We start from the raw sequence: 27308 nt of genomic DNA on the forward strand, positions 1-27308 counted from the left end.
TAACAGTATCGTGATTCTGACTTTTCAGAACCTAAGTTATAAATAACCTGTATATTAGGTCTACTGGCTTTATTATGAGTTCTACACACTCTCGAATCAAAATAAGAAAGATGTTCTTTTGCCACGTTAGTTAAACGAGGAAGGGGTGTGCGTGAGGGAGCGGGAGAACCTTGTTTTGTGTGAAGCTTTATGAAATTATCCGCAAATGCATGTTCCTTTTTCTCATACAAAGCTATGGCTGATTCCCATGAGATTTTTAAAGAAACTTTGGCTTCCCAGTGAAAGGTTTACCTTAATTTAAATAACACGATTGAAAGTCAGTGTGATTGCCGTGAATCTCTCTGTAAGCAGTTGGTAAAGGGGTAGATAAAAAAGAAAAGTGCAAAAGAAAAATTAAAACCCGTTTTATTGTCTTCAAAGTAATATAAAGATCCTCCCCTTGATTTTCAATTCTCTTCAAAAATGCCTCAAGAAAACTCAACAGTATGTCACAACATTTTGTTTTTCGCTAGAAGAATTGTTACTTTCGAAAACACTAATAACTTGAACGTTTATTTGGGAACAATAACAATAACAACGCATGAACGTAACAATATCTGCGGAACTATTTTGTGATTCAAAAAATGTTCAATCAATTAAGCATTAAATCAATCCAAGGTTCGTGACGGAAGGCACATTGAATACAGTTATTATTGTTGGCATCATCGATGGCTCTTCCGTTTCAAATAAATGTTTGAAATAGAGAACCAACCTTTGCCTAACGCAAAGAAGCTGAGCCACGCGTTTGCCCACTGAGCAGAGTTAATAATTTCCTTTAACCTCAAAACGGCGCCACAATTTTTTCCTTTTAAGAGCTTCTGCCTGAGAGACCGGGGCAGACTTGGAAATGAAGATCAGCCGATTTCGCTTAAAATTGGTACACAAAGTCGTTATATGGACTTATGTAATATGCCAAAGTTTCAGGTTCAACGAACATTTTTTAGCCGAGTTCTGGATATCAGCCCCTCAGGGGTCCCCAGAGGCTGATTTTCAGTGTAATTTTCGCCAGTTTTCAATCTCTCTTTTAGCAACGTACAACTGATTTCAGACAAGACCAAAACCATATTTGCAATGCACTATTCTTAGGCGTTTATGGGTGAAAACATTAGCTCACGGGAATTTTTCGTTAGCCCGTGGCTGTTATCACAACTTGGTCCTATTTGAGGCACATGGGAAGCAACCAGAAATGGCCTGTTTTTCAGACCGCATATTTTCCATGCCCATGTTTTATATCGTGGAGTCTTAGTATCCCTGCAAAGTTCAGCCCTCAGTTAAGTAATATCAAGAAAAAAATACTAAGGTTGATGCTTTTTTACCAAGAAAAAACTTACAAGAAAATAACTGACCAGGCCACTTTCGATCAAAGTTTCAACAAAGCGTGTCTGTAAAAATCAGCCATTTAATTTCGATTAATACCTTTTTTTCTTCTAAGTCATGAATTTGAGACTCTGAAGTTAATTGTAACCAAAAAGACTTACCGTTAATCAAAACATTTTCCTGTGATTTTTTAGGACCGATCAGATTTTGGTCCGACAACGGTTATAAATTTTGTGGAAGAAGTCTTGAAAATTACAGATAATGGAGTCACTGTGAAAAAAACATATATATACCTAACAATCCATCTCTTGCCGGTTAATCACAATGCACCATTGTATCTTTTTTGGTCCAAACTGCAATATTAAGTTTATTCAACCCATTCAACGAAACAAGTCTGTGGCCCCGAGTAATGAAGCGCTAATTAAATCAGGAATAAGCCGCCAAGCTTTGTGATCCCATTTCGTATCATAACCCACCTGTCAGGGAGTTCTTTTCTGATGAAAACAACTTATCAATCACTCTAAATTTAATTACCATGTCTCTCGTAACACTGCTTTAAAATCGCTTTGAACCTTAAGGAAATTTCGAATATAATTATAGCTAATTGTCTAATACAAAATGCAGTCTCGCTCTTCGAGTCTATATGCAAAGTGTCTGGATAAATTCACTTGCAGTGTACTATAAACGCTTACCTGGCTTCGGGTTTAAAGGCATGCCCCTTTCTTATAATTCCTTAAAAGTGAAGCAACGTTAAAAACCTTAGCCTCAGCGATAAATTGGTCGTGAGTGCGTTGTTGCGAGTAATGATTCATATCGTACATGGCGACGCTACGACACGCCAACTTATTTGTAGTTTGCTGGCTATGTTTGACTTGGAATTCAGTTTTTTCTCATCTAGATTCGTCTCCTTGATACGGCAGAGAATGATTAGGTATAGAACTTGCTTGAGAACCTAAAGAACGAATGGATATGTTACTGAATATTTATTCATACCCAGTCCCCCAGTGCAAACGGCTTGGGTATTGTAAATTGAGGACGTCCAAGACGGTCCGTTTTTCCCGCCAAGTCGCTGAATGTCTGACCAAATTACCAGGAAATTACTCATTGGCACACTTTCCCTTTCTCTATCGGAATTTTAATTTCCTTTTGTTGCTTTCTCAGTTAGTACAGATCCAGACTAAGTCGGTGTACTTTGTATATCCAAAGATAAAACAGGGTTGCAGAGGATTTCCCTTCAAAAACTACTGCTCATGGCACCCCTAGCTGTAGAATTGCTGGCCCTTAACTCCGATTTCCATAGTAAGAAGCGATAATCCCCAGGATGACCAGTATGCTTGCTGAGGTGGTAAGGTAAGTCGTCACAAGGTCCAGTGCCTCATACCTGCTGGAGCTTAAATTGGTTATTGCTCTTCTTCCCTGAACAGGATGATAATCACCGATTCCCATTTATACATCTGGGTGGACAGAGGCATTGTGAACGAAAATTGCCTTTCCTAAGACGACATGGCAGCGCCCTCGTAACCAGGAGCGCTCGATCCGGAGTCCAGCCCGCTAACCATTAGGCCGCGACAGTGCTATGCGCTAGGCAGTTACCAGTTTTGTATAGAATTCGACTACGTTATTACGTTACAGGTTTACTTCGGTCTGTCGTAAATTGATGAAATGCAACCGCGAAATGAATATATGACCAGCACGTGGACATCTTACTGGCTGGATTGTTTATTTACAAGAAAAGAAACTATCTGCGATCAGTTAATTGAACTTATTAAATCTATTCAGTCTGTAAGTTAATTTGTTTCATTTGAGTGTGCTTCAAAGGCAGAGGAGCAACAGTCTGGCTATTGCAATTTAGTCTCCTGGAAAACTGCATGTAGAAACATTAGTATACGGTGTCCCTTTTGGAAAGAAGATGACATATGAGGGGCATGAGATAACAAGCCATCAGGGCCTGCTATGACTCTCCCATTAGCGACGTTAGATCGAGATGTTACCCACCTGATGGTCAAATTAAAGTGGGCGCTGGTGGTAATAAACTGGCCGCGTCCCACAGAGTTGACAATTTCTCTGAATGGAAATTAAAGTACGAATTAAAGAAGATTGTGATTTGCCCACGTCACCGCCGAAAATTCACCGGTTTGCGTGACCAAAGTGAGGCATGTCAACACCCTTTCAATGAAGGAGAAAAAAGAAATTGAAGAAACCGAAGAAGATTACCGCTGACGTTTCAGATAGAATATTTTAGGAGTTCGGCATTGTGATACCTAGGGTATCACAATGCCGAACAGAATTTGGAAATTGCATCCCTTAAGTATCCTGGGGTAGAGTGACTGCATTCATGTTCATCAGACAGAAATTCATTTTTAACAGAGAAACAACAACAACATGATATTAAGTGTAGCTTCTGGATCGTGGGTTCAAATCCCATCCGGAACTCGGATTTTTTCCGAGTATACGTTTCTCCCAGAATTTACACTTCAAAATTTTTTTACACGCATTAATGTCTTAAATTCGTTCCACTTGTTCAAGGATCGTTCTTCCGTCATCATCTGCATACATACTTGAACAAAATATCTCTAACTTAAATTGTCTACCCACCCACAATTCAATTGTCAACATTTTCGACGCCATATTGGATGTTGTTTCACTTGAAAAGTCGAAAGGGCTTGGAGATGAATTAAGTAGTTTCACATGCCCAATATTAAATCACAGCAGAGACGCTTTGCATGTCATGCTCAAACAATGTAATCTCCAGGCGAAAATAGGAAGTAATTTGGCCCCCTATTGTATCACGAGGCTTACTTACTTACAATCTCTATCATAACGATGGTATTCGTATTTAGAATCGATACCAAAGATAAGCAAGGACTGAAGCTTGAAGGAAAGCACCTTTGGGTGTGTCGTAGTTAAGTCGAAAGTTTCAGTACTACTAGTCACACAAGGTATTTGTGATCTCCTGGCAGGGAGAAGGAGAAAAAAACTCAAGGCTTAAAATTCTAATAATGGTGAATAGTCAGCTATGAAGGCACTTGACGTTAAAATGTCATAAATTCCAAAACATCCATCATATTGAATCCACCAGTCTGGATTTCATGACTATTCCATGAAGTCAAAATATCGTTTTTGCCAGTTATAGCAAAATTAAAAGAGAAGAGAAAGGGTACTAAAGGAATGAAAAGGTGCAAAAACTATGTTTGTCCCAAGAAACTTGAAAACGTCAATAAAAACAGAGACTGAGATGAGAAAACTTAAACTTAGGGTAATTATGCCTGACAAAACAAGGTTGCCATGGAAACAAGGCAGAGTCCCATAAATAAGGCTTTTTTGGACTCAGCTTTTCCCACCTAACTTACACACTCAGTAAACAACTTGTTTCATTGTATTTTGATTACTTTTCTTGTTATCAACGTTTAAAGTCCCCCCTTCATCACCTTCCAGTTCCCAGGGTACAGGGTACAAATGCTGCATAAAATTTAGTTTCAAATCTGTCAGTAGGAAAATTCAATTCTAGCCTATGGTTTGTAAATATATATTTCCTTTTAATAATTCACTTCGAGATCATTAATTGTATGTTAATTTTGCGGCTAATGTCTAAAAATCACTCCTAATAACGAATTAAGACTTTGGCAGGAAGTACGTAGTAGGTAATTTCTCGTGAAGTGTTTCGTAGTAAAAAAGCCTCAACCTTAGTATTTTTTTCTTGATATTACTTAACTAAGGGCTGAACTTTGAAGGGATACTGAGACTTCATGATATAAAACATGGGCATGGAAAATATGTGGTCCGAAAAACAGGCCATTTCCGGTTGCTTCCCATATGCTTCAAATAGGACCAAGTTGTGATAACAGCCACAAGCTAATGAAACATTCCCATGAGCTGATGTTTCTACCCATAGAAGCCTAAAAATAGGGCATTACACATATGGTTTTGTTTTTGTCTGAAATTAATTATATGTTGCTAAAAGAGAGATTGAAAATTGACCAAAATTGCACTGAAAATCAGCCTCTGGGGACCCCTGAGGGGCTGATATCCAGAACTCGGCTAAAAAAAGGTCGTTGAACCTGAAACTTTGGCATATTATATAAGTCCACATCAAAACTTTGTGTACCAATTTTAAGCGAAATCGGCCGACCTTCATTTCCAAGTCTGCCCCGGTCTCTCAGGCAGAAGCTCTTAAAAGGATAATTTTGCGCACACCAACGTGTCGAATGTCTGTAACGTCGTTTAGTTCTGGGATGTACACTCGAGGCAGTGGTTCTCGGTCGACAATATTTCTAAAAAACCTGGAAACAGCTCTCAAAGAGGAACAAACGTAGTGTTTGTCGTACAATTTCCTCTAAAATTTCTGGGTTTAAATAAGGCTCTGTGGATGACGACAGATCGTTTGGTCTGTTCTGGCACGCTTCATCACAGTCCCCGGAATCTTGTCCGCCCACAGACACTTGATCATCTTCCCCGGAGTTCTGTCTGTCCACAGATGCTTGATCGCCATCCCCAGAGTTTATTCCGCCCACAGGCTCTTGATCATCGTACCCAGTGTTCTGTCTGCTAGCAGACGCTTGATTATCGTCACCGGAGTTCTTTTTGTACACGCATACTTGAATACCGTTTACAGGGTTTTCTCCGTTCTCAGACGAAGACACACCAGTACAGGGAGCACTGTAACCAACATCTGCTAAAAGCTCAGCCTCATTATCTAATTCATTCAAATTACGTTCATCTGTTAAACAAACATAATGTTCTCCGTCATCCGGGGCAAAATGCCCTAAAATGAATGTACACATCTGGTTTGCAGCCACTGGAGAAACAGTCATTTCGTACCCAGGACCATTAGACGATAGAACTTGGAACGCGACATCGTATGGATTGGAAGCGGCCTGAAGCGTTATGTGGTCACCAAATGTACCATTTTGGGACATTGAAGAAAGATATGTAGGCCACGGCAGATCTGTAAAATTTTGCAGTGGTGTCCCATCGGCAGCAGTGGGGTTATTATTAAGGTAATTGACGTGTGGTTGGACCGGTGAATTCCTATGCTGCTTAAAAGTTTGTAAATAGCTGCAAACTGGCAGTTTCCATCTTTTGGGGGATCAAAGGAAATAACGAAATGGGCCGAGCCCGCTCGATCTTCAAATAAGGACCTCTGGTTCTCATAACTATGAAAATATTTTTCGCAGTGGGCTTTTTTCTTTTTTTCTTCTCGCGAACATTTTGTTGTAGCTTTTCGTTTTCTCTTTTCTCTTTCCATGGTTAGACTTGTTATGTCACTTACAGAAACCATTTCTCAATCAACTTCCCCGTCGTTGGTGAAACAAACTTGACCTTATATTTATGCTTAGGTACATCTCTGTCAACAACATCAGCCTTTAATTATTTTAGATACAGATTTTGTTGCCGAGGGATAGCGAATCAGTACAGTCTCGCCGCCTACTTCGTAAAATGATGGTGGATTGTTTCTTTCTCCACGTGCCACCATACGTTGGGCACACTCTCGTGTTGCTGATGACGACAAATTCCTGATTGCACGAAGATTTGTCTCTTGATCTGAATAGTCTTTCGAACAAGGGTGTATCATGCTGTGATATTTTTTGGAAGTCATATCCCATTCTTCTGCATTTGGTTTCCCGTACTGTCAACGTTCGGCTTACGTCCATAATAAATCTCAAATGGAGATTTCCAGGAGAGCTCTTCCTTCGGGTCAAGGTTTAAAGATCTAGCGTAGTCTGGAAGTGACTTGATCCAATTCACAGCCGCCTTTCCCATGACCAGGAGGTCGTGCTCGTTCTACTTTCCCTTGCGATTGCGGGTGATAGGGACGACCTTTAACAATTTTTATGCCTAGCTTTTTACACAACGCCGCCACTGCTCCTTCAAATTCACGCCCCTGGTCGTGCTGGATCACGCACGGGGCCCCATGCTCTGTGTAAATACGAAGCAGTTCACGCGCCACCTGGGAGCTCTTCTTTGTTTGCAGTGGTACTAACCAATGGTAGCGGCTGAACACATCAATAATTGATAGCACATATCTGCATGTCTTTCCCTTGTACCTAGTACGCAATCTCTTCATATCCACCAAGTCAATTTGATGGCGAATATGGACCGTTCGGGCCCGGACCGGTCGAAAACTTTCTTTGTTTTCAAAACGAACGTTGAGCCTTTGGTGTACTGACGATTTCGCAAGCACTTTCTGGACATCTCGTTCCGCGACGCCACTATAGTTGTATTTAAGTTTGTGACATATCTTTCGTACTCCTGATCCTTTCAAAGACTTATAAATCTTTTTCACAACGTCACTAACGCCCTCTTTCTTAACCACGCTCTTTCCATCATAACAGAGTATTGCTCCTCTTAGGGGCAATTTCTCTCGATTCCTCCAAAACCGTACCAGTGCAGACTTTTGTGGGACTGTCCTACTCTTGACGGGAACTGTGAACTCTCCTTTGATTAATTGTACAAGTAAATCACACGTTTCTTTGTCCAGGGTCGAGATGCTGGAAACATGTTGCAGCAAAATAAAGATTGTCACAAACAAAACACTGAACAAGACTAGCACCTTCATGTTTCAGTTCCAAGCTCACAGCAACGTAATCGTTTAAGCCAGGGAACTTGAATTGCGAAAGTCCAAGAATTTTGTGTATGTTTTAGATCACTGATAACGACAGAATTCTTTACATCGCTGATAATGACGTAAAAATTACGAAAGCCCGAGGAGGGACTTCAGACTTCAGACTTCAGACCTCAGTCTTCAAACTTCAGACTTCGTTGTGTAATTTCGTTGTTAACATCATATTTGTACACTATAATACAGGGCTCAAAGTTAACGACCAACTGGTCGCATATGCGACTAGATTTTTGGCTGTGCGCTTAAAAAAATTATGTGGTCGCACCACCGCGCCTTAAAAGCCAAAGTACAGTGCGACTTCTCTAGTGCTTACTCACCTGACCATACTAACGTACTAAGATTCATAAATATAAATATAAACAGAGATATAACACAACCAAGCACCAAATAATAAAGTTGCACCATTTTCCTTTCATCAGTGTGTGTTTTATTCGTCATCTTTAAGCCTAATTTCCCAGTGGATTCTCCGAACTCGAACGTTCATTTCTTCCCCACGTTCTGTGTTGTAAATAACTCCGCTGACACATGCAAATGAAGGAATGAAGCACATGCTTCTTGCGCAATCGATGATCCAGCGGAAAGCGTTTAAACTGGGGATGAGAATTAAATCATGTGCTCGTTCTTCGCGAACAACAGTTACAGAATGCTGGGTTTTGTAAAGAAAGCTTTGTTTTCGCTTGTCTGACATACAAAAATGTCCAGCGCTTTCGGAACGGGCCGGTCCACGAGTTCTATGGCTCGAAAGCTAGCCAAATGAGCAAAGTTCGTGCTAGTTCTACCCAGATGTTGAATAAATCAAGAATGTTCGTGAACAGAATTTCAAAGGGAGGCAAACAACAAGCAATTGGATAGTGAGGATACTCAACGGAGCGACGTCAGTAGTTAATATCTAAGCATAACCCTTGTGTGAAACATCCTGATTCTTTTATTTGTTTTCGTTGTGTTCAATACTGCTAGAATAGGCCCATACTGCAACATATGGTTGGCCATTCGTTTCAAAATTACGACAGGGTATATGCGGGTTTTTCTGCCGCGTATACTTGTTTACATACGTTACGTATGGGCTTTAAGCTCATATACACGACCGTTTAGATCGCGTATATACGCATTTTTACAGGGCCACACATTTGCGTAAATTCAAGCTCGGGGATTTGCGAAATAAATGACCAAATATACGCGTCCTACAAGGACCCATATATATGCGTGATAAAATGCGCGTATATGCGGGTCTCGTAAATTAGGTTTTATATGCCAGCACGAAATGTGCCTTTTAAGAGAATGGCTATTCGTGTACGATAGCAATGAAAATTACTTTAACTAGGAATCGTCAATATGGCGGCAGTGGTAAAATGCCTTGTCTTGCTCTGTCTGCTATTTAATGTTTGTTAAAGCAGCTCTCCAGTAAATGAACTTCTAGAAACAGTTATGCTGTTTTGAATGACTGATCAAGACTTTATCCTAACGCTAATCGTCGTGAAGTTGCTGTGGATTACTGTGTACATCGTTTAGTTGCCTGCGTAGCTTGGCGGTTTTTAGGCAATTTGAACGCTAAGAAAGCGGCGAAGCCGCGATAACGAGCGCCAAATGCGGCGTTGCCACGAGGAGCCTGGGGGGTTCCTGCTCATTTTCGCGGCTTTGTCGCTTTGTGCGCTCGCGCTCAAATTGCTTAAAAAATATCTAAACCGCCAAGCTACGCAGGCTAATCCTTTAGTTGATTCATTGGACAGAGGTACCAAGGCGACGGTTGAGAGGATACGGCCTCTAGAGTCGCTTAGGAGACAAATGCAATATTTACTACTTAGATGGGAAATGTTTGCATTAAGGTTACAGTATACCTTCGGGTCGGCAATTTTCTTCAAATTTGGATTTTTGGGTCAAAATAGTGGTCGAAGAATAATCTCTAATTTCTGAAAAAAATTTTTGAAAAAGGTTAAATATTGGCGGAGAAATGGCGGTTTTACGTTTTCAGCGGAAGTAAAAGTTTACCTCTTGATTGACAGCCCTATGGCGCGTATGCAATCAACCGAGAAGATTTTCGCGGGAATTACCTATATGGATGTCACGAATTGACTACTCAGTTGATCAGCATTGTTGTTCTGACTACCCAGCATTTTTGGTATTAGGCGTGTCTCTATTAAGTCATAAGTAAACATAGACCACGTTTAAACCATGGACCGGTTCGAAAAAGCGAAAACAGCGAAGAACGAATGAAAATACATCAATGAGTGAAGAAGCGAAAGTTCGCCACGCGGGTGAAGCTATAGTTATCGTATAAGGCGGGCAAATATTCGTGGTATGAGAAAAGAAAGGTTCTGTAAAAATTTCGGAACCTGACAGCAATAACAGGGATGCTGACAGAGACTTCTGATGAGTCCGATATCGACGAATCGTCGGACTCATTGTGACCATTTGAAATATTATCCATGCACAGTTGCCCACACGCAGTTGCTCTCGGCGCTTTCTTTTGTTTGTTTCCTTCGCTCAGCCACTCTAACGTTCGTATCCTTTTTAGTCTTCCCCATTTTGCCAGACCAGCTTCAAGAAAAACCGAGCTACAGAAAAATTATCTCTCTGCCTTCGGCTCCTTGAGCGCATTGCGAAACACAAGAGTTTTTTAGAGATTTGCGCGTAAATTTCACCAGGAGGTTAACGGTAGTAAACTTTCCCTGCACTGATTGGCTTAGTTATCTGAGAACCCAGTTGAAGGCGTTTGTGGGCGGAGTTTGTTTGCGAAGCAGAAAATTTTTCTTAGCGCTGTTTTCTCGAATAACTTTTTTCACTTGAAGCAGACACTTTAAAGAGTTATAACTCAAAGGGAATTTGTTCAATTGCTCTTAAATTTGGACAGTGGCTAGTTTAACATATAAACTACAAAAGCGTGTCTGGGAATTGTTAATTACGAAATACTTTTTCTTCGAGAGCGATTTTTGTACGATCACTCCACATTTTTTTAATCCTATTTCGAAAATGTTCTGTAACTTTTTACTGCAATTGAATATGCCAAAACGCAGACACGTTTTTAAAGCGCTTTGGGCCCTGAAACCGAGGAAAAAATTGAATTGGCGAAAAACGAAATTCGCTTTGACTTGTAGCTTTTGAAAGGTGATTCGGGCGCTCGCATTTAGTGGTCGTGAAAAATTCGACAATTCATTTTCTTTCAAAATTCTTGGTATGGTTTGATAGCCAGCTCCATAAGCTTTAATTTGATATAGGGGTTTAGGTATCTATAGCTTAAACTGCACGCGCTACATTGCTTGCGCGCGAGACACCCCTGAAGGTATACTGTAACCTTAAGAGCAATTTCATGCACCTCAGTGTACTCCCATTAGAGCTTTGCCAACTGCATCAGCTTCTAATGGAAGAGTGGGTCGTCCAGCCCATGATATATCAATACCTCAAGGGGAGTTTTAGGAAACAGAATGTGATTTTAGTGTAAGTCCTATTGGGTCTTCACCAGATAATTCATCTGGTTGAGTGTTATCATCAAATGTGTCCCTGACAGCTAGTATTTCCAGTATTACATATATCTTGTAAAATCACTGCGTTCACCCATATTGGTTGTGCGTACAGCATGGTTATTCCATGCCTCAACTAGGAGGTTTAACTGGTTGTTAATTCTAGAAAGAAATATGTAATACAAACAGAACAGATCGATTATGCTGCTCGATTCCAGGATGCCATTTTCTTCCATCTGGTAGACCAGAGTGTAGTAGAACTGACCGACTTCAATAAAGACTTCTCTCCAGAGACGTTCAATTCACTGGTTGTGTACAGACAACCCAGCAATTTTGCTTCCCCTATTAAATCCCCTGTGCCATAGCATAGCTCTTCCTACCTCTAAATTTTCATCCCCTTCGTTTGAACACACTCTAGAGGGCAATCCATAACTTTGCACAGCAGCCAAGAACAGAGCGAGCCCAGTCGCAGCAGAATTTTTTGTTGTACAACTTAAAGTCTAAAGCCCTGTCAAAACCACCATGACGCCTTGTGATGGTATTGAACCACCTCAAATCAGACCCTGCTGGGTCAGTTCGAAAAAAACTTTTCCTTACACGCTGACGCTGAACATAGATGTTTCTACTTCGCAAATGACCCAGCATGATACTGATACCAGAATTGGAAAACCCACGTCAGTCTTATTTCTCGAATCATCAGGGTCGGGTTGTTCGAAAGCCGGTTAACGCTAACCCAGGAGTAAAAGTTAACCCAAATATAAATTTTTCTCTATAAAACTGTTTTTCACTGCTTATGTTTTGTGTAGTTTGAGATTACTCAAGTTCAAAACTGAACTGCAAACATTTCCCATCTGTGTAGTAAGTATTGAATTTGTCTCACCAGCAATTCGAGAGGCAGAATTCACTCAGCATTCGCTTGGGCACCTCTGTCCTAAACGGTGAACAGAATCCACAGCAACTTCACGACGAACGATCAAGTTCTCTGCCATGTTACGATTAGCGTGAGGATAGAATCTTGAACAGTCATGCAAAAGACGCATAGCTGTTTCTAGAAGTTCATTCACTGTGGGAGCTGCAGTAACAAACATTAAATAGCAGATAGAGCACGACAAGGCATTTCACCACTGCCGCCATATTGACGATGTTTAGTTAAAGTAATTTTCATTGCTATCATACACGAACAGCCACTCTCTTAAAAAGGCACATTTCGTGCTGGCATATACAAAGTAATTTACGAGACCCGCATATACGCGCATTTTAGCACGCGTATATATGGGTCCTTGTAGGACGCGTATATTTGGGCATTTATTTCGCGTATCCCCGAGCTTGAATTTACGCAAATATGTGGCCCTTTAAAAATGCGTATATACGCGATCTAAACGGTCGTATATATGAGCTTAAAGCCCATACGTAACGTGTGTAAACAAGTATACGCGCCAGAAAAACCCGCGTATACCCTGTTGCAATTTTGAAACGAATGGCCAACCATAGCAACACGAAGCCTAAGTCGCTCTTTTTGGAGCGTTAAGAATTCTTTTCGAGTAGGTGCTCCAAGTATTTGAAGCTGTGCGCCTAAAATTTTTAACTCTGCGCCTAAAAATTTACACCTGGTCGCACAAGTGCTCCCAAAACCAAAAATAAACTTTGAGCCCTGCTATAGCCTCCGACAAGAAACATAACAACGCAAGATGACAGATTTAAAAAACACTTTCACCGAATAGAATAAGATCCGGTCTACGACTTAAGACTGAAGACTGAGGACTGAGGACTGACGTCTGACGTCTGAAGTCTGAGGTCTGAGGTCCGAGGTCTGAGGTCTGAGGTCTGAAGTCTGAAGTCTGAAGTCCCTCCTCGGCTTTCGTAAAAAAATAGCCCAGGCCTTACTATGAATAATGATCTTACCGATAAGTAAAAGGATCTAACAGTGTCAAAAAGGGTTTGGGTTAAGGTTAAATTGCCCTTATTCGAAACAGCCGTGAATTGTAGTTAGAGAATGGAAATTTATGTAGAATGTACCTAGACGCGTTTTAAAACAGCTATTTCCCACAAGGTCATCGCCTTAGTTGCTAAAATCCCTTATTAAGGATATTGTATCACGTGTAGAGAGGCAATCGAGATAAAGTATGTGACAACTGACAAATTTTTCGGAAGTGACCTGTCAATGCGAATGCGTGGGTGGCCAAACTGACACGAGGACAAAGGTTTGCATGTATACACATAAATACTCAGATTTGACAACCCTTAGGCCCACCTAGTAAAAAATTTAACGTGGTGGTTTTTTTGCCAGCCCAGTTAGAGTATTGTTGAAAACGTGGTGGGCAGACAGGTTTCACCAGGTATATAACAGAAGGGTGTATGTGAAAAAAAAGTATATTCGTTCACTTTAAGAAGTCATCATCAAAGCAAAGATTTTCATGATACTGTTACTAATTTTTGAATAAGTTGAACATACTTGCAATTCAGGAGTTATTACATTTTGCGTTAAAAAGTTATTACATTTTGCGTTGGAAAGTTATTACATTTCGCGTTGATAACTTTATTACATTTTGCGTTGATGTTATTACATTTCGCGTTAGTATTACATTTTGCGGCGATTATTACATTTTGCGGCGTAACAGTATTACATTTTGCGGCGATTCTTATTACATTTTGCGTTAATATTACATTTTGTGGTGATTATTACATTTTTCGGTGTAACACATGGTGTAAGTCTCTGCAGTTACCACATGATGAGGCAAAATTTTGAGCTCTCCTAAGCGACCACAAAGGCTTGACATTTTGGGTGGTCACTTACGGGAAGTTTGACTGTTTTCTAATTTAGAAGCCTCGCAATAATGCTATTTAATTACTTTGGGACGTTTCTGGAAGCTCCAGGTGTACCAGTACAAGGGCGCGAGTTTCGTCCGTAACAACCTGTTTACAAGGAGGGAGGCCAGGGCGGGGTAACCCTAGCTGCAATAATAGTTAATTGTTAACTCTTATGTAACACAGTGTAACACAGTGTAATATCAAAGACTGCTCATAGCACATTGGCCAGTCAATCAATGCATCGATCTGGCAGATCTGGAAATATCTACTTAGCTTTAACACGACATCGCTGTACAGTGTTAAGGGAGTCTCAGCTGAATATTTCAGAAGTAAAAAGCCCTTGAAGTGTCCGCTTATTGCAGGTTTTGTGCAGCAAAATGGCTTAATATTAGTGTCCGCGTCCACTTAAGAGAGGTGTCCGCTGAATGCAGGTTTATTTTACAGTAACTGTGGGAAGAAAAGTTTGGGACTTCAGCTGGTGTCCACTTATTAGAGGGTGTCCGCTTAATATGGGGTCCGCTTCAAGTTAATACAGGTTTCTCCGTATGAAAATGTAATGAAGCTTAGTGCTGCCGAGTGCTGTAATCCGAGAAGTTAACCAAACCAAGGCTGTTACCGTTACCGACGATGCTGAGTTCTGCATGGGAACAACCCTGCTCTACGTTGACACTTACATCCTCCTTCCCTTCGGCGGCATTTTGTACCATTAAACTAGTAAACAAGTAGTGCGCTAGTCTCTCTCTTTCCCCGGGGGCTTTTCAACAAAAGCACAGGAAGTTCTTCATGAACGCCTTGAAGAGGCTAACTAGAAAATCAAAATGATTTTTGGAATCGGTTAGCATTTTTAGAGAAGTATAGAATACTGTCAAGAGGTTTGAAGAACACTTGGTGGAAAATCTGACATTTTAGACTGTGTGGCATTGAAGTTACGGTAACTTTATGGTGAGAAGACTGGGTTTTTCCCCACGATTAACATTTCATATAAGAAAAAGTGTGAGAAGTTGCTTTGGTTTTGTCAGTAAATGGAGTTGTGTTGCTGCCATCACTTTTTTTCGTGTTCACATAGCCTCATATAAACACGAGGAGGGTTGGGAGAATTCGAGACAGTTATGCAAACCCGAAACGTAGTCGAGGGTTTGCATAAGTTTCGAGAAATCTCCCAGCAGACCCGAGTGTTGAGATGAGGCTATGTCAACACGGAAAAAGTGCTCTATTGCTTTTATAAAATAATTCTCAAAAATACAGGCGAATCTAAAACGCAACGACCATGTTTACGTACTCTCATCTAAACACACCTATCGACCACTGAGCGCGCGCGTAGTAACTCTTATTTTACAATGCTTGAAAGCACTGTCTTCTATCCATTCGAGGTAATTTACTCTAAATTTCACGGTGCGGTATTACGCTTCCCTATAAGCATCTTGCTTGTTTTAGCTTTTAAATTTTGCCAAACGACGAAAAGCGATTAAAGGTGTCACGAATTTCAACTCTCGATCTTGGAGGGCTGGAATTTGTTTTAGGTGTTTTTCCGCCTACCTCTTTTCCTTTTTTCACTTTCACTGGACGTTTCCTCCCCGACACATTCTGTATTAAGGCTTTCCCAAACTATTGAGTAAACAGGTTCCGCTAGACTCATAAATCCGTATGGAACTCCGCGAGAAAAGCTACGATTACGCCGTTGTTAGGAGATTTTTCTCGGCCCAAACATAACGCTGAAAAGGGAGAAGAATTCCTCATAGATGGAAGCAAACTCTAAAAAATTTTTTCCCATGAGATTTAAAGCGGCGCCCAAAACGGAAGCGATAATACACCACACAAGCCGAGGGCACAGTTTTTCCGCAGACCTACTGGCCTAGACCGACAACTGAATAAGCTGTTTTTTTTTCCTATACTGTATATGTGTTTGGTGAGGAAAAAAAAAAACATTGGAGTTCTTCGACAAAATCTGTAACACTGTTTTGCAAAATCTGTTTTACACCGGCGCACTCTGCACCTTACTGACGTGGTGTCATGCACATGGTATCATAAAGGTGTGAGCACTGGAGGAGAGATACGGCGAAAGTAAAGGATACTGAAATGTTATAGTCGCCATCAAACTCTTAACAAAGGCTAATTTGGAGCTAATTATGTTCGGGAAGTTTACAGCATCTATGTAGCTTCATTAGGGAACGGTGTGCCCTCGCTAACATTTTTTTACCCCACCTTGAAAGGCAGCGCCAAAAGAGCAAATCTTGCTGCAATTGAAAAGGAGGCAGAGAGCAAGCGGGGCAATCTCATGCTCGCTTAGACAAGCCATAACCTTCATCGTCAATTACGCCTTTCGTTAATTAACGCCCACATGAATGACATGTATACCAAACTGTGCTGTCCGCTCGCAAGCTACCGCAATCTGAGGGCCTCGTCAAAGATGTTCATTACCTACACTGGAATCAACAGAAGTTACTGAAGGAAGTCACAACCACGACAGGGACAGGACTGACACAGGCCTAGTAGGGTCACCCAGGGGAGGAAACGTACGTCAAGCCGATATGACGAAATTAAGTCTCTACACCAACAGCTTAATTGCAGGTACTTACAGTTTCTTTTATTTGCCTCTCCTAAATAGCACTTCCTCTGTCGAGTGGCATGAACAGCCAAGAGTTTTTCAGCACAAGCGCGCTAATATTTGGTCTTGCAGTATAATCAATTTGTTCAGTTTTGAAGTACAACACAGTTTAATAAAACTCCAAAACAAATGCAGTTCTGAAGTTGTGATTTTGTTTAATGAAAAGACAATGTAGCTAAATTTCCGACAAAGTTGAAACAAGTCAGCAGGTAAAGGGGGATTTCAGCCTATAACAGAGGTCTCTGTAAACAGTCATTAGCGAACTTAAGCAGTGACGCTTTTGCGACGCGGACGCTAACCGGAAATTAAAAGTTCTCGTTCCAGGTGTTCACTACAGCTTTTTGGTCAGGAAAGTTTGGTGTAAAATACAAACACGACGACTTTCCAGTTGATCCCACAGGTCAGAAGCGCGCCAGAATTAGCTCCACTCCTCTTCCGGTTGCCGTCCGCGTCCCAAAAACGTCGCTGCTTAAGTTCGCTATTGAAGCAACGGCGTTGCAAGAGTTTGTACGGTATCAACCAGCCACTTACAGTTCTTGTCCTAAAATTTGGATATAGATCTAACAGTGTAAATCTTGGCGTCAGCAACGGTTTGCAAGCTTCTACTGACTATCAAGGAGCGCAAATTAATAACAAGAGCTTACGAAGCTTTGCATAATTTTTGTTAAATAAGAAGGGATACTCTTTGCCGGTCTTCGTGGTAGGGAAAAATTAGGTCACACAGCTGCCATTTCAGTTTTTATCCTCTCCATCTGCAAAAGAAAACTGTGAATTAATAGAATGCAGTAACTACGACTGAATTTTTAATTAAGAATAATTTTAACCATGTTAATGTTAACAGCGGCCGAGTGAATCAACAGAGCCACACCAGAGAAAGAGTCACTTGCCAGATATATATTAAAGTACTTGATGGGCAAACCTGGGAATTTCCAGCGAATGGTAATTGACCTGAGCTAAGCTTTGCACCAATGTTTTACAGAGGAAAAATTACAATAAGAAATGACCCAAAGCTTCTTTAAATGAAAACAAAGATTCTGACAGTAAACATTCACAAAGATCTTTTCGCCGGACTTCATGCCTACAGCAGAAAGGTTACTTAAAAACTGTTTACCAACGCTGTAAGACAATGTTGACAGATTAAGCCAACCTTTTCGTGACCCAGTTTAATTCGCAGCATCGACGTCACCATCTGCGTCACTACGCCCGAACAACTGAGACTAACACTTTCTCAGACCAGCAAATGAGCCGGAATGTTTTCACACGCAATTACTACGTCAAGCTTCCATTAACATCTTCTCTGATCAACAAATTAACTAGAAGTTTTAGCACCTGTTTCATTTGAGTTATTTTAACTAACAGTTCCATTTTCAGCACAACACTCGCAGTTACGTAACAGTCCTGCAGAGGCCCGTTTCTCGAAAGCCCCGGAAACTTTTCGTGCCCGCAAAGCCATTTTTAGTCCATCTGTATCTAACAACGGAGAAGTGTATACGCCTGAAACTTCTTCCATGAAGGGAACTTCTCTTCACATGAAGAATATATGAATAAAACAGCTCCGTAATCGTAAGGTTCGAGATTTTGCTATGGCTTTACGGGCCCGAAAGGTTTCCGGGGCTTTAGAGAAACGGGCCCCTGGAGATGTTAAAAGATATATACCGGAGAAAAAAGATCTCTGTGAACGTTTACTGTCAGAATACTTATTTTCAGTTAAAAAAAAAAAAAAAAAAAAAAAAATTGGTTATTGCTTTTTGTCATTTTTCCTCTTTAAAACAAATGTTTTTTTTTCAACGAAAAGAGTAATACCATATTACGCAAAGGTTGGATTACATCAAAACATCATTCACTACAAGAGCTGCATAACACTAGACAGAGCCCCTATATCTTACGGTTAGGTATTTTCCCTTCTGTGCTAACATACTACGGGCATTTAAAACCTGATAACTAACGCAGTAAGACAATGTTGACAGATAGACTGAGATTAACACTTTCTTCGACTAACAATTGAACCGGAAATGTTAACACAATTAATCTGAGTTATTTGAGCCAACAGTTACAAGCTGTCTTTAACACTTTACCTGATTTATCATAGGGGTACCTTAAGGGTACATGTACACTCGTTTGAACCATGTTTTGCATTAAGTGCACAAAACAGATTGAACCAACCAGTGGAATCAAACCTCATGACAACAACAAGCTGGTTTAAAAAAGATCCTGATTTTCAAGAGCGCTCTCGTTAGTTTCTGTGCATGTCAGTGAGCATGACCAAGTTAAATGCATTTTAAGTTTTCCTCCACAAGAACATGAAATTTTAACTGTTCAACATTTAGAAGAGTTTATTCCGTTGTATCTGCAGATACAGTTTGTATGTTTATCAAAGCTAAATCTGAGTGGTTATGAATGCACCAAAACAACGTTCACATGATTTCAACAACAGAATAATAATTATAACAAAATACAATGTTATTAGTTAGGGCAGTATAACCTTATCATGTCTCTCTGTGCGTGTCACTGAGCATTACCAAGTTCAATGCATTCTACAATTTGTTCTTCCACGAGAACAACAAATTGTAACTGTGTAACATTGACGATGATTTCTTCTGTTATGCCAGCAAATTTTGGATGCTTTTAACAATGCTAAACTTTGGTGGCTGTATCAATGCACCAAATAAACTGTTATTCACTCTGCAGGTACAGAAAAAACCTTGATATCTTCTGAACAACAAGAAGATCTGTTAGATCTTATAACCGCGCTTTTAAAATTTAACTGTTTGCTTAGCACTACCGTCGGAACGCAGTGCACATTCCAAAGCAGTCATTGATGATTCTTTTCTTTCTGTAGACATCACATCACTTGATCAACACAAACTGTATTATTGCACCATCAGTGGTAGCCATTGACAAATCTCCGATGACGTAATGGCCTTAATCTTTGTAGAACTTTCTTCGGGATATGTATGGGCATGAACGATATAAATGACACGATAATAACACTATTAACAACAGCTTTCTTTCTTAAAAGTCATGATTAAATTTAATTGGTGTTTTCCACGAGTAAAGGGCTAGCAAAGTAGTCACACAAGTCATATAATTTAATAATAAAACTCTATCCCGACCGATGTATCGATTTTGGTCACTCCAGTGACCACAGATTGATAACGTGACAGAAAATTGGCGCTACTTTCGATTCTCACCAAATTTGGACAGTGGGATGATCTCATCGTTAGCCAATTACAGGCCATTTTACAGCTCTTTTCGTCATATCCCCCCCACGGGAGAATTTTGTCAAGTTAGCTAATTTAGTATGCAAACCACCGTAATGGCGGTCACCGTCGACGAAATGTTTATTTGCTTAAAATTGGGGCAAAATCTTTCGGAGATGGAAGTCAGGACATTTGTAAGGATACAGAAAGTAATTTGGGACCAGTTGCTGACTTGTAAGGCTGAAATTATCCAGAAGTAAGGCTTTTTTAACGTGAACGTAACGAAGGCCACGCAGTGAATAAATTATCGGCTCTTCTCACTGTCTCGTTCTGTTTTTTGTTTCGTTCTCTTTTGGAGTCCGCCGAGGTCATTTTTTCGTCTAAATAACTTGAGAAAAGTTCGAAAAAGATGTTCCTCTTGAATTTTCAGCTTTCAGGCAATAATCCTGGATTTTTTTGACCGAAACGTAGGTTCACTGGTTATGTTAATGTGTTTCGGTGGCTATGGGCGACCGTCGCTTCCTTTGTCGACTCATGCAATGAAGTTAGGTTACAAAAAAAATCTAATAATATTTAGTTCTGGTTTTGTTCGATTTCGTTGAAATTTTAATATGATGAAGCTGGATTGTTAACGAATAGATTTTAATACTGCCGATATGAGGTAGCTATTAACGCTAAAGTGATATATCGCTTCGATATCAGGGTTTTGAAGAGATTTTTTTGCAACGTGTAGGTTCGGCGTGATTTTGTAATCTGAGATTTCTGTTGACCCTGAAGAAACAAGGTTTGGCGAGTAAACATTACCGATTGCGTAATTCAAAGTTGGCCGAGTGGAGATCTGCGTCTGGTCTCCGACAAAAAAAACAAGAAGATCTGTTAGATCTTATAACCGCGCTTTTAAAATTTAACTGTTTTCTTAGTACCACAGTCGCAACGCAGTGCATATTCCAAAGCAATCTTTGATGATTCATTGATTACTGTAGACATCACAGCACTTGATCAACACAAACTCTATTATCGCACCATCAGTCGTAGCCGTTGTGACATCTCCGATGACGTAATAGTCTTAATCTGGAACTTTCTTCGGGATATGTATGGGCATGAAGATAAGAACACTATTACAAACCGCTTTCTTTCTTTAAAGTCACGATTAAATTTAACTGTTTTTGCCCTTGAGTTAAGGGTTAGCAAAGAAGTCACACGAGTCACATAATTCAAGAATTGCGTTATCTACGGCTATCTTTAGTACGGTGGTTATTTCCCTATCAATGACGTAATCTTTGCACGTTCTGACACGTTCTTTGCTTGGCTTGCAAATATTTAATTTTCCTTCCGATCTATGAACTCGCTGCGATGAAACAGTCAAAGGATTTACTTCATTTGCCTAAAACCGCAAGAAATACTGGCAAAATTACAAATAAATTAATGACCGTCGCTTCTGCCGAAATAAACTTGCAAAGTAAACACGATCTTATTTGTCACGTAGCGAAAGTGAAAGCTGCAACGTCAGCGCATTCCATGGCTGACGTAATACCTTTTTTCAGCGTATTTATTATTCCCTTTAAATCCAACGCTTTGATAAAAGAAAAAGAAAATATATTTTACCTACAAAAAAGAAAACAATATCCGTAAAATTGTCCGTGCATTTATGTTTTAACAGCTTCTGGCGGAAAAACATCACACGTTGCGTGACTCAAAGTTTGCCGAGCGGAGGTCTGCGTCTGGTCACCGACAAAAAAAAACAAGAAGATCTGTTAGATCTTATAACCGCGCTTTTAAAATTTAACCGTTTTCTTGGTACTACAGTCGCAACGCAGTGCATATTCCAAAGCAATCTTTGATGATTCATTGATTACTGTAGACATCACAGCACTTGATCAACACAAACTCTATTATCGCACCATCAGTCGTAGCCGTTGCGACATCTCCGATGACGTAATAGTCTTAATCTGGAACTTTCTTCGGGATATGTATGGGCATGAAGATACGAACACTATTACAAACCGCTTTCTTTCTTTAAAGTCACGATTAAATTTAATTGTTTTTTTCCCTTGAGTTAAGGGTTAGCAAAGAAGTCACACGAGTCACATAAGTCAAGAATTGCGTTATCTACGGCTATCTTTAGTACGGTGGTTATTTCCCTACCAATGACGTAATCTTTGCACGTTCTGACACGTTCTTTGCTTGGCTTGCAAATATTTAATTTTCCTTCCGATCTATGAACTGGCTGCGATGAAACAGTCAAATGATTTACTTCATTTGCGTAAAACCACAAGAAATACTCACAAAATTACAAATAAATTAATGACCGTCGCTTCTGCCGAAATAAATTTGCAAAGTAAACACGATCGTATTTGTCACGTAGCGAAAGTGAAAGCTGCAACGTCAGCGCATTCCATGGCTGACGTAATACCTTTTTTCAGCGTATTTATTATTCCCTTTAAATCCAACGCTGTGATAAAACGAAAAGAAAATATATTTTATCCACAAAAAAGAAAACAATATCCGTAAAATTGTCCGTGTATTTATGTTTTAACAGCTTCTGGCGGAAAAACATCACACGTTGCGTGACTCAAAGTTTGGCCGAGCCGAGGTCTGCGTCTGGTCACCGACAAAAAAAAAAAAAAATAATAAACCAGGGGTAAACCTAGAACCGCGCTCGGCCCATGGCCGCGCGGTTAAAAAAATAATAAACCACGGGTAAACCTAGAACCGCGCTCGGCCCATGGCCGCGCGGTTAATAAAAAAAAATAAACCAAGGGTAGAACATGAACCGCGCTCGGCCCATGGCCGCGCGGTTAAAAAAAACCACGGGTAAACCATGAACCGCGCTCGGCCCATGGCCGCGCGGTTAACAAAACAATACGGACAGTAACAATAACAATGTCACGAGAGTAGTACAACCTTCTCATATTGTCCCATCTGTGAATGAACATTACTAACAGCAAACTGGCAACTTGACCCCACAAATATTGCGAACTTGCACACACATGAACAGATTTTGCTGAACAACCTCATCAAGAAGGTTTGACTGTCGGTTTTGATAGTGTAGTTGTTAAAACTAGTTGAAGATAAGCGGCAGACTTCAACGCTTTCCAAAATTCTTAACAGCTCTGTAAGAGTTCATGTGAACCAGCATATTCACATGAACTCTTCATGAACTCTTCATCCAAAGCAATAGCTACACGAATTAAAAAGGTACTTCTGCAGCTAATACATACTGACCAAACAGGCTTTATGAAAGACAGATAAGATTTTACTGTCACGTCAGTAAAATATAGTTAATGGAGCGTGACGTACGTTCTGAATGAGCCTTTCATGGCGGCATCACTTTCTATAGAGCTATTGAGCAGATATATTCCAAAGGTCAACAAACTGTAAGCGTTATTGTAGCTAAATCTAAAACATTGTAGCTTTGTTATCTTCTGAACGTTATAACGTACCACAGCATTGGTGCAAAATATTAAAGCACTATTCATGTTTAAGATGTTACACGTGTTAGGGTAAACTGTTCGGTAGTACAGCCTTTTCTACTGGCTTACAAGCAGACGAACGTCTCCATATAAAAGCTCGGAAAACTGTTCAGAGTCCATTCTGAGTTCGTCTAAGCAACGTAGCTATTACTTATTGTAAATCTATCGTTTAATTTTCCCTCCCTCCCTCCCTTTGGAGACGAGGTTGTTCATGTATTCCTGCATAATAAACAAAGGATCACTCCTGTGTGGTGCGGTTAAGTCTGCGCAACGATTTCCCCCAAGCTTGTTGTTTTTTCATCGCCTTTGAACATCGCTTGCTAACCGATACTCTTGTCCGATCCAGCACGTGCTGTCTGTCATTCAGCTCGTAGTGCTGGGGAGATAAGTGAGGTTGTTTTGTCACGCTATCGCCGGAAGTCGCATGGGCTAACCAAACGCAAGGCAGTGTTCCCCCATTAACGCCATCACGAGTTGTTTGTATTTGAGTAATGGCTCTGGTTCAATTGCAAGTCGCCACGGTTAACTTACTTTCGCTAGGAACAACGACATTAAATTTATTGGTCAGAATATACGTCTACTATGTGACCTCTTAGAACAGACGGAACTGGAAAATATACCAGGCATTCTCCTCCAGCTCGACTTTCGCAAAGCCTTCGACACAATCGAGTGGCCAATGATTCAACAAGTCCTGTGAATTTTCAACTTTGGTGTTTCTATTAAGCGTTGGATAGAAACTTTCTACTGTAATGCAGAGAGTTCCGCTGTGATAATGGTTTCACATCTAGGCAGCTCAAGTTGTCTCGAGGAGCAAGGTTGTCCACTATCACCCTATCTGTTTATTTTATCTGCGCAGATACTTGCGACTAAAATATGGCAAGATAATTCGATTTGCGGCATATTTATCTTTCATAAGGAACTCAAAATTAGCCAATTTGCGGACGACACCTCTCTCATTTGCAGTAACCTAATATCGGTCCAAAACGCCTTGCTCATACTAAACGAGTTCGGGATTTTATCTGGCCTAAAACTCAACGAATCCAAAACCAAAGCTCTTTGGCTAGGTCCATGGAAAGACCTCTCAACCTAAAGACCGAAAGACCTCTCAACTTCATATGGACGAAAGAACCGCTTAAAGTCTTGGGGATTCATATCTCTTACGATAAGGCGGGAAATGAGAGAAAAAATGTCAACCAAAAAATTGAAAACCTGGGTACCTGGAGATCGCGCCAACTTTCTATCTTCGGGCGCTGTTTAATCGTTAAGTCTCTAGGGTTTTCACAGATCGTTCACTCTGCTGCCGTGCTAGACATTCACAAGGGTTACATTGCAAAAATTCTTCAATTTTTAAATTTATTTGGAAGGAAAAGCAGGACAAAATTAATAGGGAAGTTCTGGACTGGGCTTGAGACGTGAAACATGGCGGACACGACACGAAAGAGCTCCTAGGATCTTTTAACCTGGTAGCCACAGTAATGGTTGTTATATCTTAAATGTGACAAAATGCCTAACGAACAAGCTAATAGAAGTGACGTGAAGGAGAAAGGGAGGAAAAGAACTCGAGAAGAAGGCTCCCAAACTGACGAAGAAGACTGTAGGCAGCCACGTGGACAATGCAGCGATGTGACGAACTCAAGACTCAGCAGCATTGAAGAGAAGCTCAACTTGCTCTTAAGTGTCCTTCCCAAGTTGGAAAATTATAAGTCCAGAATCAATCAACTCGAAGAAGAAGATAAATCCCCACAAACAAGCCTGCAATATGCTCAAGCTGAAATCGAAGATCTAAAAACCAAGGCAAATGACGCAGAGTCTCAGCAACAAAAGATCAACGCCGATCAAGAGCGAATAAATAAAGAACTCAAGGAATTACAAAGACGGCATATCAAACTGGAATGCCAAAGTCGCAGAGGCAACTTAAAATTCTTTGGAGTGAAGGAGGGAGAGCGTGAATCTAACAGCGATACCGAGACTGCTCTACGGGAATTTACGCGCACGAAGCTGAAAATTCCGCCTAACGATGTGAAGGAAATACACTTCGACAGAGTTCATAGGATTTCTACACATACACGCGATGGCCGAAACTCCGGATCCCGTCCAATTATAGTCAAACTCTCCGCTTATCAAGACAAGAACTTCATAAAGTCGTTCATCAAAAACCTTCCCAAAGGCACCAACATTGGAATATCCGAAGACTTTCCAAAAGAAGTGGATGAGATAAGAAGGAAGTTATACCCCGTTCTCAAGGCTGCCAAACGTGAAAAGAAAGAAGCGTACTTCAAGGTAGAAAAACTTTTAATCAACGGCTCACTCTACCGAGGACCGGAAACAGTTCTTTTCCCTCTGTACGGATGTTTAATGAACGGTTAGTTTTAAATATGTCTAATTGACTCTCTTGCTCCGCCGTACAACTCAACCATTGCTAAATTGCTGCCGCTATTACCCCAATTTTGACCCAGTCAGTAAACGCCGCACAAAAGCATAGGTAAGTCTGAAGTAGTGAGTAGCTTGTGTTGTGTGTGTTGTTGCATTTCTGTTGTAAGTTAATGTTCAAATGTATTTATCTATCTAACTTTAACTCGGTCAACAAAAGAAAATTAATACTAAGTTATGATATCTCGCCGCACAGTGAGAACTACAGTATAAACAAGTGCTTAATTTTTTCTCTGGAATATTGTGACTTCGCCTTCTGCAGAGAATCTAAATGTATAAAATTATATCGCTAAATGTAAGAGGGTTAAACGGTTCGAGAAAACGAAGACAGGTTTTTCACTGGCTACATCAACAAAAATCGGATATAATTTTTTTGCAAGAAACTTATTCCTCGCTCGATACTATCGGAAGACGGGAGAAGGAATGGGGAGGCAAAATCGTATCTAGCCATGGGTCGTCTCATAGCAGAGGAGTTATGATTCTTTTTAAACCACGGCTTGACGTAAACATTGAAAAAATTACCTCAGATGATCACGGGAGATATATTTTAGCAGAGATTGTTATTGATAATACAAAAGTTGTACTGGTTAATGTTTATGCACCAAACGATCCAAACCAACAGGTTGTATTCTTAAGGGGGCTTTCAAATAATCTCCTCGGCAAATATGGAAATGAAAATCTTGTGTTGGGGGGCGATTTTCATTGCGTAATCGGCACTAGACAAAAGAGGTGGCAAACCTGTTGACATTAGAAAAGCATCGACTATTGAACTCAAGGCTTTGATTAAAACGCATAATCTGCTCGATACCTGGCGCTACAAAAACCCGGACTCATTTGGCCCTACGTGGGCGAACCCCTCAAAAAAAAATACAATGTAGACTAGCTCACCTCTTCATTTCCAACCTCGTTTCCAGGGTCTCTCATCTTACCGCCCCCTGGAGCGAGCGTAGAGAGACCCTGGTTGGGCCTGGTCACGTGTCTCCCAGAATCTGGGAGATGACAATTAAATTATTGAAGGGATGGGCGGCGTAGTAGGAATTTTGTCTATACTTAGCCTACGGGAGTTCGGGAAGTGTTGTCACCAAAGTGAACCAAGAACGATATGATGTTCTGCGGCAATGCCCGGCGGTAATATTCTGCAAACGCCAAGGAAAACTTATCCATCATCTGATAGCGGAAATCCAAGTCACTGATGGTTGTATGGTTCAGTGAAGGACGTTACATATTGTAAAAATCTCCTCACGAAGGCGAATGGAGAATTACACACCGCAGCCGAGGCTGTGTATGGAAGATGTTTGACTCATCTTTACCTCAGAATGAAGTGTAGGTCTTGTTACCGGCGATTAAATAATTTTAGAGAAT

At 40.5% G+C, this 27308-nt stretch overlaps 2 protein-coding genes across 6 annotated transcripts in view; both read right to left on the bottom strand.

Moving 5' to 3' along the window:
* The window catches only part of LOC145489641 (eukaryotic translation initiation factor 3 subunit D-like), a 333976-nt gene that overhangs the window by 201661 nt on the left and 105007 nt on the right, over positions 1–27308 (bottom strand). For 4 of the 5 annotated variants that reach the window (XM_081468661.1, XM_081468663.1, XM_081468664.1 and 1 more), the window contains one exon: positions 16979–17595. The exons of the other annotated variant lie outside the window; for it this stretch is intronic. In XM_081468661.1, coding sequence (XP_081324787.1) covers positions 17576–17595 — 20 coding nt within the window. In that variant the 3' untranslated portion in view covers positions 16979–17575. Of the gene's footprint in view, positions 1–16978; positions 17596–27308 lie in introns of those variants that run through there. 5 annotated transcript variants of the gene reach the window in all.
* LOC145490459 (KRAB domain-containing protein 2-like) lies at positions 7067–7912 on the bottom strand. The gene has a single exon (XM_081469575.1). The coding sequence runs from the start codon at positions 7910–7912 to the stop codon at positions 7067–7069; it is 846 nt and encodes a 281-aa protein (XP_081325701.1).

The sequence above is a fragment of the Orbicella franksi genome, chromosome 6, assembly GCF_964199315.1.
Source record: "Orbicella franksi chromosome 6, jaOrbFran1.1, whole genome shotgun sequence".
Lineage (NCBI taxonomy): Eukaryota > Metazoa > Cnidaria > Anthozoa > Scleractinia > Merulinidae > Orbicella > Orbicella franksi.